Here is an 11,948-nt window from a genome sequence, read left to right as displayed (position 1 = left end):
ACATTTTGGACAATTTCATGCTCCCAACTTTGTGGAAACAGTTTAGGGTTGGCTCCTTCCTGTTCCAACATGACTGCACACCAGTGCACAAAGCAAGGTCCATAAAGACATGGATGAGTGAGTTTGGGTGGAGGAACTTGACTGGCCTGCAGAGTCCTGACCTCAACTTGATAGAACACCTTTGGGATGAATTAGAGCAGAGACTGCAAGCCAGGCCTTCTCGTCCAACATCAGTGCCTGACCTTACAAATACGCTTCTGAAAGAATGGTCAAACATTCCCATAGACACACTCCTAAACCTTGTCGACAGCCTTCCCAGAAGCGTTGAAGCTGTTATAGCTGCAAAGTGTGGGCCAACCCAATATTGATCCCTACGGACTAAGACTGGGATGCCATTAAAGCTCATGTGCGTGTAAAGGCAGGCGTTACACTATATTTCCAAAAGTATTGGATCTTCAATATTTACCTCCAACACATTGAGCTTAATAATCCCATCTCCGTCTTTATCAAAGGCATGGAATGCTCCTGTAAAACAAAGACAAATATAACTATATATATATATATATATGATAAGGTTTTGGGGCATGGCTTGCAGGCGTATGATTGTGGATTTAACTGGGTAAGTATAGAAATAGATCTTGGACGTGTTTTGGCAATCTTACAAGACTGATTACAGGCAGTCCCCAAGTTACGAACAGTCGAGTTACTAACGACATGTACTTACAAACAAAGGGAGAATCAAGTGAGAGGAAATCTACCACTAGGAAGGGAAATTCATTCCTGTAAGAGTTATCGTGGGAAAAACGTGCCTCCACTGAAAGGTACAGGGACGCACGTGATGCCCAGCTATACCAAAATGACAGAAAAGGTATACAGTGCATCCCTGCACCCAAATTAGCCAACTGCACATAAAATGGCAACTGTCCCAATATAGGTTTAGCAATAAGGCGCACATGGAAGGGCAATGCAGAATGCAAACCAACTGGTTTTCCCAGCAACACTTACCAGCCAGCCTGCAAAACTTGCAGTCCGGTAAATGTTGCTGGGAAATCCAATTTGGCCCTGTCTACCAGTTTGCGCTGAAAACAGAGGGTTTTGTTTGCACACATTTTCAAATACATGCGTAAGCCACAGTCCCATGTCAAGGGTCCTCTGTATACTGTGGACCTAACTAAAACTTCCAAAGCCTCCATAGTAGGAGCACATGTATCAATGGATAGGTTAAGGGCAGGTGTGCTTGGAGGAGCCCATCCCTCCTTAAAGGTACAGGGATGCACGTGATACCCAGGTATACCAAAATGACAAAAAAGGCATCCAATGCGTCCCTGCATCCAAATTAGCCAAATGCACAAAAAATGTCAACCATCCTAACCTATGACCAGCTTTAGTAGTAAGGTGCACATGGAAGGGCAATGCACTTTAGCTAGGTCCACAGTATACAGAGGACCCTTGACGTGGGACTGTGGCTTATGCATGTATTTGCAAATGTGTGCAAACAAAACCCTCTGTTTTTATCGCAAACTGTTAAGACAGGGCCAAATCGGTTGTTTTGCAGGCTGGCTGGTGAGTGTTGCTTGGAAATCCTTTGTTTGCGACGTGCATTGCCCTTCCATGTGCACCTTACTGCTAAGGCTGGTTATAGGTTGGGATGGTTGCCATTTTTTGTGTTTCCACTGAAGGTGAGAAAGAAAGGGAGGTGGAATCTTCTGAACAGGGGCACAGACAGCAAAACAAGCAGTCCAGGGTGTTAACCCTTCCCCATGCTTTCCAAAAAACGTAAAAAATATTTTTTTTTGGTTTGGAGCTACACTTAAAAAATGTGCATGTTCCTACTTACATACAAATTCAACTTTAAAACAAACCTACAGACCCTATAGTGTTTGTAACCCGAGGACTGCCTGTAATTATTATTGACTCACCTTCGATGTAATGAGTGCTGGAAAGAGCACACTTCACAGGAAGTAGAATTATCATAGAAATAATGTATATAAAATATAAATTTCTTGGATTTTTGGTAAATCAGTTTGTCAGATGATACCATTGTACAGAATCAAATGACTGCTGGGAGCCCAGCTTTGTGATTCTGCAAGTCATAGATTTGACCTCCATTAATCATAGGCTCATTAAAGTCTAATTTTCCCATTCCTTTCCTTTCAGGAAGGAATTTACACCTCTCCTCTAAACGCTGCTGTCTTTATTTATCATTTGATGCAGATAAATATAATTGTCAGGGATGGAGAAAGTGAAAAGAGGCTGCAGTCCATCCAGAAGTAAAAAGTCTGCAACAGCAAGGGGTTATGGAAAGTATGTATAAATTGAGTTATACTGTAGATGGACCTCCTGATTCAGATATACAATAGAAAAAGTAGTTTCCAGCATGACAGCATTTTCTGTTACCCTGAATAAGGTAGGGATCACCTAGTAATACATCAGGGTCCTCATTATTAAAGCTGATTTCCAGGCAGATATATGAAACAGGTACTGTATGTATTTTTTATTTTTTTTAAATCGCCAAATTTTTTTTTTTACATACGGTTAGCATTAGATTTTTTTTATCTGTCTTTGAGTCACTGACCCAGAAAAGTATGTAGACTCCCACTTTTCTGACATAAATGTTCAGGGTCAGTAACTCAGTAATTCCTGAAGCCAGTAAGTTGGCTTGATAGCTAAGCAACTTGCATTTTCAGAAAGCAATAATTAATGCCTGCCCCCTTATTTCCTGACAAGTTTAACGGCAGAGAGGTCCAGCATTAGGCTGTCTGGCCATGTTTTGTGGATAATAAGACTGGCAGAACACAATTATAAATCCTTTGGTAAAATAATAACTTTCACAACATATGTATTTAGCGGTTTGGAGTTTAGAGAGACCTGAGAACATTAAAAAAATGGTTTAGTTACACGCAGGAAAGAAAAAATGCAAAACTGTTGCTTTAAAGAATGTGCCTCCTCCATCTTCCCTCTGAAAAAAATTGATTAAGCAATTGAAAAAAATGGATTAAACATTTAAAAAAAAAGTTACATAAACTAGGCAATGCATTTTGGAGCAGATCCCCCAAAATGCAGTACCTACGTTACCACTCACATGATCCCTGCCAGTCTGTAGTACATGATCCCTGCCAGTCTGCAGTAGCCTCCAGTTAGAAGCTCTGCCATACATTTAAACTGTGTGAAAACATTTAGTAGCAGGCAGTTAAATGAACTTACTAAACATTCCTTCCAAACGCACAAAGCAACAGATGAAGCTATCAAAATCAATGTTCATGTGCTTGTTTGCATAACGCATTATGATGATGTCATACAACTGATTATTCAGATGGAACCCTAGGAAAGAACAACAAAAGAATATTAGTCCACTGTCCAACACACATACTGGGAAATTATACAGTTAGCCAGAGGTAGACCCAAATACTATCTATTCCATAAGGTAGAACCAAATACTTTCAGTTCACAAAGGTAGACCCAAACACTTCCCATTTCTAGAGGAAGGCCTAAATGCTTTACATTCCCATGGCTAGAGCCAAGTACTTTTTATACTCAGAGGTAGACCCAAGTATTCTCTGTTCACAAAGCTAGAGACAGAAGAGTAATTGCAGTAAAAAACTTGTCCATTGAGTCTGTCTCATAATATATATATATATATATATAGAGAGAGAGAGAGAGAGAGAGAACCCAAAAGGAACACTTTGAAAACACATAAGATCTCAATCGGGAAAAATATCATGCTGGATATCCAAACTGATAAGGACTGGGTAATGTGTCAGAACCATAAGGATGCCCCATCGTTTGATGGAAGTGAAAATCATTGACCTACAGAGGACTGAATTCAAAGACACCCGGAAAATCAAAGTGAAAAAATGATGCAGCAGGCGAGTCCATTTTGCTGAAATTTCATTGCAGCAACTCAAAATGAAACTTTGTAGATCGTATGGCCACCCAGTTACAGCCACCCAGGCCGGCTATGGCAGCTTTCAAAGCCACCCACACACTGCAGCTGTTACCTCTGCCCTGAGCAGAAGAGCAGTCATAAGAGAAGAGGGGACACAGGCACTGTGCAGTTCAGTTGCAGCCACTGGAAGAGAGCCCTGCCCACTGCCTATGATGTAGAAGACACTGTGATTGGCTACAGAGCAGCCTGGGAGAGGAAGAGCTCGCCAATGGAGAGGGGAAAGACTGTTGGCAGCTACTTGAAACTGTTGGGGATGTAGTCCCCAGGATACAGCCTCTATTAAGTGGGGAGCTATATGGGACTACAAGTCCCAGGAAGACAGTGTGCTGCAGGGAGAAGAAGAAAAGAGAAGCCATGGCTCTGGACAATCTCACATGGGAAGTGAGAGGTGACTGTTGGAGGGTGTCATTGAGTCAGAGACGCAGCTGTCATGAGAGTTTGCTGCAGGGTCAGAGTAGGATTGTGTTGACGCATTTGCACAGAGTGATCCAGCAAGCTGGAGGAGAGGGGCATCAGTGATTTCATAAGAGATTGTTGCTACAGAGCCCAGAGTCACTGCCAACATCACTGGTTCTGGTCTTTAGAGAGCAGGATGAAGCTTCATAACAGACTCCATTTTGGTGAGAGGCTGCTGGCCTCAACCTCCTATACCCTTTTCTGAAAAGGAACAGTGCTACTCTAAATTAGGACTTAGTTTAGGGACCTATGCCCTCTAATGTGGAATACACATATACCTGAGCTCTGTAATGCAGGACTCTGGACCCCAACATGGAGTAGCACACTGGCTAGTGGAAGGGACCCTTTCAGTTTCTTGTACCACCTTTAGTTAGCCCCCTCCCAGATTAAGACTTCAGGTACAGAAATAGTTATGGCATTTGCTGTATTGTACAGATTTTTTTCTGTTACTGTTTATTGATGTTGCCATTTTTGGGGGGGTTTTTTTGCCTCATTGAGTGTATAGCCCACATAAATCTCCATTCTTTAGCTTGGGTGTTTCAGATGGAGTGACTTTGTGGAAAGGGTCATTGTAATTTGGAATCAGCTGATCCTTCACAGGTAAGCATTACAATTAGTTTTAAACTTTCCTCCTGCTAATTTGAGGTCATGTCCCTGTGTTCCTGACCTTGGCTTTATATTGAAAATACTGCCCTCCTGAACCTTATTCACGGCCCTAGTGTACTGTATTTAAACATTTCAATCATGCCCCCCCCTTTCCCTTCTTTCTCCAAGCCCATTCATATTAAATTCTTACTGTCTCTCCTGATATGTTTTATGCCCCAGACCCTTCACCACTGTTGCTGCCTGTCTCTGGACTCATTCCATCTTATCAATATCTTGTGTAAGTGAGTTCTCCAGATCTAAACACAGTATTCTAAATGAGGATCTCCTTCCTCCAGCTGGTGAACCCTCCAGTGATACACTCTGGAATAGTATTCTTTTTTCCCACTGGCTGGCCATATTGTTTGCATGTTTTGCAATCATCTGAAATAGGTACCCCCAAATCTTTTTCTCTGTAGTTCTTGTCCATGACATTGCACTCTATCAAGTACTTTCTGTTACCAGAGGTAGACCAAAGTATTCCCTGTGTGATCTCTGTTTGTTCTTCTAGTGGGCTATTGGCCTTTCAAAGGCTAATGAAACAAATGTGGAAAATACTGTATAGCATTTATGTAATAAATCTACTGATGTTTAAATGAAAATGCCAATTATAATTAAAACCTCTTGCCTATTTACTCAGATTCATACAATAAAAGACAAATTTCAGATGTAGATATTTGTATCGTATTTGTTCCTTAGCCTCCTCAGCATTTGATGAAAGCCTTTGTGCCTGTTCCTAGCCTGTACTATGCCTAGCACATGCACTCAGGCTAACCATCATTGCATGTAACCAGGCCCCAATACTAGAATAGTTGCCACATAATGTAAACTCTGTACAGCCTTGGGTAAGGTGCTTTTGTCTACATGTTAGGCTTGTAAATTCATTCAAAGAATTGATCAACAGGCTTATCCGATAGAGTATCAGTGTTTACTTATGACTGCAGTTACCTTTGAAACTTTTTTCTTAATACCTTTATTGATTGCAAAACCAGTAGGTTTTTAAATCCCCAAACCTTACTGTTTCAAGTTAGTGATCTGATTATAATTTTCTTGATCCTCATTGTTCCTACGCACGGCTACCACATACCGTGGTCCTTGGCACCAGCCACCCTCTGGTTCTCCTAGCATGTGCTCTCCACTCCAGCCTCCACAGGTCCTTTCTGTCTACTGACCATCCACACTTGGTATATAATAAAATATTACCTGCTTCATTGACAGCATTTCGCATCTCATAACTGCTGATGGTTCCTGACTGGTCTGTATCATATTTGATAAATATTTTCTAGAAAAAAATAATTAGTATTTTACTCATCTGTAATATAATCCCATTTCTACTTTAACAATATGTGATAAAACATAACAAAGGTCTGTATTTTCCTATACAAATGCAGATCACTGAGCTTATTTAATGAAAATGTATAATGACAGAAACATGTAGTTGTAGGCCTCCCAAAGAAGGCGGAATGATAAAACCCAGCAGACTGTTGAAAATGGCTGCTTTCTACATTCCCTGACGTGAATTTTTCACAGAATTCATGGTCACATTGAGTACCTGCGAAACCACCACATACAGGCTGCCTCCCAGGCCATTGCTTGCATGGTTGTTAATTTGTAAGGATCATGATTTACTGCTTCGTAATGCATAGCAAAAAGGTACAATACAATATGAAAATGTCACTATGTTCTACTATTAATGAGGATAAACTGAAACTCCAGGATAAAAGGATTGTGTACTCAATGGCATATCCAGACTGGTGGATAATGGAAGTGTTATGTTTTTCTACATACCAGAACAGGATCAAGAATGTCTCCGGACAGTTCAGTAAACATCACCTAGGTGAATGGCTAAGTATAATTTGTACAATGAAGAAGTAACTTGATGCCAACTAATGTGCTATTAGGATATTTTTGCAGGTGATTGAATTCCATTATTTTATATAGAACTTATAGCAGGAGATACAGAGTTTAGACAAAAAAACCTGAAATACTACATGATTTGCAGTGATGCCATGTTTCGCATTGAAAACGGAAGTGATGTAACATTCTTTTGCTTCTGCTGTTGATAAGACACAGGTGGGAAATCTCACTTTCATCATTCACTGCAAGCACTGCTAGTAATACAGTCATGTCAGAGCTTGCTGAGCTTTAAAGAGGGCAACTTGTATATTGACCATATGCCCTACTGAATGTCACCCAGTTTGGAGGATACATCCTTATTGGCTTTCCCAGATCGGATCCAGCGATTGTTTACTGGATCAGTTGATGGTTTTTCTTGAGGTGCATGGAAACTCTCAAATGCATGATGTTTTCTAGGATGCTTTTAAGGCATATTAGCGGGGGGCACTGAAATCAAAGATTTCTTTTAGAAACCCTACCACTAGACAAGGAGAGGATTTAGCTAGACTATGTGCTCAAGCGGAGGCGGATTTTATATCCAGCCCCTCGAGTAATAATCAAGTACGATGGAAAATTTTTTTATGTTTGTATAAGAATCAGTCATTAGTTAATGCCAAACATAAGTTATTTTTTATGAGCCAGCAATATTTTGACCATGGCAGCCAGTCTAGTAGATAGCTAGCATTTTTAACTAAGTAGCAGACATCTACTTTAGCAATTCCAAAAGTGAGAAATGAGGATGGAGTGTTAGCACATACAGCAGATGAGATACTTGTTTTTTATGTTTATTATGTTTTAATGTATGCTTCCTCTCTGACATGTATAGCTGCTGATTTTGAAGTCTCTTGGATGATCTAGAGTTCCCCACACTTATGGAGGGACAAATTACACTAATGAACAGAGAGATCACAGGGGAGGAGGTACAGTATGCTATTTCTTCTTTACAATCCGGTAAATCCCCTGGTTCAGATTGTATCGCTCTGTAAGTGTATGTTAGAGATATAAATATTATAGTATCAATTTTTTTTTTAATTCTTTATTTAATGGTATGCAACAGATACAATAAAATGGTAACATCACATGTTACACAGGCAATATGTAATGCCATTTGCAGAATCAGGGTACATGTACAATGCTCTGCTAACAGGGCTGCCTTATATACTAGTACAAGGATAGTACGGAAAATGGACAGGAAACCAAAACTCAAAGTAACGGTCGCTAGGAACCTTGTAGGGCTGGCCACACAGTCATCGGCTCGTCGTTAGGGAAGGGTCCCATGACCATCACTTAGAGCTATTGGTATATAAGGCAAAGTCTATTGCGGGGTAGTCTACCACAGTCTGAGCACACCAGTTTTTTACTGTATATTGTGGGGTTAGAACGGATGGAGGGTAGGGTAAAACTGGGGGGGGGGTGAAATCCCTCTCCTCTCAGGGAGTAGAGAGTGTAAGGGCAGAGCAGGCAGTACAAATCATAGTCACACGAGTTAAGCTGCATATATTGGGGGAATTAATCAGAAAAATGAGAAAGGTCCCAATAGAACCACCTGGTTTTGTGATCCTCTGATTTATCTTGAAGGTCAGCAGTCAGGTTCTCTATCTGTTCAATATCATCCACTCTTGCAAGCTATTGAGATACTGTGGGTGCGGACTGTTGTTTCCATTAGCCTGGTATACAGGCCCTGGAACAGAACAGCAGCCGGATCATCCCGTAAAGAGATGTCTGTAAATTTGTGAATAAGTTGGAGTACAGACTACCAAAGGGTTTGAAGCTTGGGGCATTCCCAAAAGATATGTAATATGGTGCCTGGATGCTGTTCACAGCACCATCATTGCTCAGATTAGTATCTGTTTTAACTAGGGTATATACAGAGACCTTTCACTGAGAATTGTTGAGTTCTTTGTACAAGGCCACAATTGTATTTATGCCAAAGCCATATAGAGACCCATATAGTTGTGCCTTCTATAGGCCAATCTCATTGCTAAACACTGACTGCAAAAGTTTAGTGTAAATGTTTGCTAAGAGGTTTAATACAGTTGTACCATCTATTATTCATAGTGATCGAATGGGTTTTATGCCAGGTAAGGGAAATCAATATCAATAAACAAAAGGAGAACAAAATTAATGGCACATTTGAGGGAGTTTACCCCAGACTCAAGTGTCCTGGCATCTCTGGATGCTGCTAGGGCTTTTGACTCTATAGAAGGATGTTTTTAGAGACCTCTTTGAAACATTTTGTCTTTATTAACAAATTTAAACAGTGAGTTGCTATACTATATGCACATCCACGTTCCAATTTGGTCAATGGACTGTTGTTCCGTCCAATAAATGTATCTAGAGTGACTATGCAAGGGTTTTCCTTATCCCCTCTCCTCTTTGCTATAGCAATAGAGCCATTAGCTCTAAGATTTAGACAATCCGAAACCTTTAAAGGTATCACTCTAGGATGGAGTATATTAGCCTGTAAGAGGGATGCACTGACTACTTTAGGTGAAGCTATGACTATTATTAGATACCTTTGGGACTTTTTCAGGCCTTACAGTGTTATTAAACCCCGGACCCTGCATCCACTATATCTGGTCTCCCACAGTACACAGAACATGGAAGTGCAATTATTTTAGTAAATATAAACTGCTAAATACATTTTCTCATCAGCAGTTAGACCAGTCTTGTGACTTCTATCAGTGTCCAGTACATGTTAAAGCTTGTAGGATGAGTTTTCATTCTGCTCTAGGATGATGCAAGACCCCTGACCTCTGTCTGGACAGTGCTGATTGGCCCTGTGCTGATCACATGCACTCTCCCAAGAAAAAAAAAAACCTCTCTAGCAATACACACCAAACTGAGCATATGCAGAGTGACTCCACACGATATGTCTTTTCAGGAGATAAAAAGTGGAAACTGGAAGAAGGGGAGGATCAGAGAAGTCAGAATCAAACAGGGTTTTTACATAATGCAGAGGATTAACCCTCTTAGGTTCCACAGTGAGTATCACAAGCATGATTTACTGCATATACATACTGATTTTACTGTTGTGGGTTTAGTAACACTTTAAGATCAAATGTCATTACAACAAGAGCTGCAGGTGATTGATCAGATTCATTTTCTGATTAAGGTACATGATTCCTTTGAATATGTGGGAATTTTTATTAAAACACAATCATCTGATGCTTTGGCGGCTAATGTAAATGCTTTAATGGAATATGTTAAGCGTAAAGTCAGAGTAAGTAAGAGCTCATTTGTACACTAATTTCAGGTTGGTGATTCAGTGAATGAAGTTCATCAATATGATGTAGTATCTGTTGTTATCTGTGTTCAGTAGGGGTGCTTCGCCATCATTCTGGTCTTTTTGCAGAAATGGCTGACTGTATAGTATCTCTGCTGATATGATGGGGGGTCCTAAGGGACCTTTTCCTTGGAAAAGTATCCAAATTTAACACCCACTTGGTGATGCGGGTGTCTGTAGTACTTCCCTAGTGTGGGGGAACCTAAGAGTCCAAATGCTTCCTGATTTGAGCAGTGCTGCCTGGTCTGGCTGGAGACTGAAAAGTCAGAGAGCCAAGGGGTGTTAAGCTCCCCCTGGAAGTGACGACCCAAGAGAGCTCCCAGTATCACTGTGGGTTTGGACCCCACTGTGAGAACAGGCACTAGGCCACAGCACCACTTGTTTTTTTCTGCACATTGCCTCATGGGGTAGGCCTTTTAGCCAAAACCAGGGCAATTCTTATTATCAGGCAGGTAAGCATAGACACTGTATTGCACATTGATACCTTTATTTTTCTTCACTTTTTTATGTGTCTCTTTTTTTTTACTCACTGTATGCTAGGGTGTGGGTCTTCGGGCCTGCCCTGAAGTCTAGGGGGAGGATCTGTGGCCTTAGATTCCTTCATCCCCTGCCTGGGGGGGGGGGTCTCCGTTCGAGAGAGCATTTAGCCTTGCATACTCAGTCATTGGCTATGGCTAGCCACAGGGAGATGGGTCTGTCAGTTGGACCAGAGTGCCTTACACCCGTCCAGGAGTCTTGCACCCCAGGGGGTTAGGGAGGTCCATCCTATTCGGGAGCGGACCAATGGTGCACCCTGTGCATTTTTTTGTATGTGTTCACAGGCAATTTATTGGTTGACTTACTATTTCGTTTGTTTTCACAACACACTATGAGCTCAAAAAGGGAAAAAAAAATAGGGAAAACAGCATATGAAAAAAGAGAAGTAAGTAGTGGCAGTCTACATAATCTGTCAGCACAGGTTTCCTTTAATGAGAAAGTGTAATAAAGATATACCTAGGGCAGTAATCCATATTGGCTCACAGACTGGTTGTTATGGGTTACTGTTCTTTTTTGTGTCTGTTCGATATAGCAAAGACAAATCAGCTTGGTTTTACCTGCCACTCCTTGATCTTTTTCCACAGGTGCTGAAACTCCTGCAGATTCAACCGACCACAGCCATCTGTCTATAAGAAAATAAGTTAAGGATTCATGTTTCCTTTCTTTGTATGTTATTGAGATCATGTAGGTTTTGTTGCTCACGGAAATTAAATAGTGGACCTCACATCCCTGGAGTGTTGCAGGGACACCATTTGCTACTTGCACTTTACACAAGTGTTTCAGGGATTTTCAGTACAGAAACCTGAGACATGCTGGAAGCCTGGGGCTGTGAATCTGCTGAACATGTAGCCAGTCTGATTTATGCTATGCCTGCTCAGTGTTCAGATCTGGACTGCCATTTTGGCCTATGGTCACTTTTGACAGTTTTCCTGGTTGCAGGGATGCTGTTAGGCTATATGGAGCCCTGTGATTTCGATCTGACAGCCCCCCCCAAAGAAAAAAATTATATTTTCATTAAGAATAAACTAAAATCATTATTAGCAGGCAGCAGGAAAGGTGATCTGTGAGTCTCTCCCTGCAGCAGCTGAAAGCAGATAGAAGGGAGAGAAGGAGAAGCCAGCTTTCATCAGTTGCTGCAGGGAGACACCCAGGGACACCCAGAGAATCAGTTCCTCTAATTGCCCC

At 41.2% G+C, this 11,948-nt stretch overlaps 1 protein-coding gene across 1 annotated transcript in view; it reads right to left on the bottom strand.

Annotated features, from left to right (window-relative positions):
- Positions 1–11,948, bottom strand: part of CAPN3 (calpain 3) — a 177,845-nt gene that overhangs the window by 5,139 nt on the left and 160,758 nt on the right. The window contains exons 20-23 of the mRNA XM_089680258.1: positions 11,321–11,389; positions 6,248–6,326; positions 3,205–3,321; positions 467–525 (exon numbers count right to left, since the gene is read on the bottom strand). Of these exons, the coding sequence (XP_089536384.1) occupies positions 467–525; positions 3,205–3,321; positions 6,248–6,326; positions 11,321–11,389 (324 nt within the window). The remainder of the gene's footprint in view (positions 1–466; positions 526–3,204; positions 3,322–6,247; positions 6,327–11,320; positions 11,390–11,948) is intronic.

This window comes from Staurois parvus, unplaced genomic scaffold (assembly GCF_062004578.1).
Source record: "Staurois parvus isolate SC_StPar_1 unplaced genomic scaffold, SC_StPar_1.0 ptg000237l, whole genome shotgun sequence".
Taxonomy (NCBI): Eukaryota; Metazoa; Chordata; class Amphibia; order Anura; family Ranidae; genus Staurois; species Staurois parvus.
This window is presented reverse-complemented; position numbering and strand designations above follow the sequence as displayed.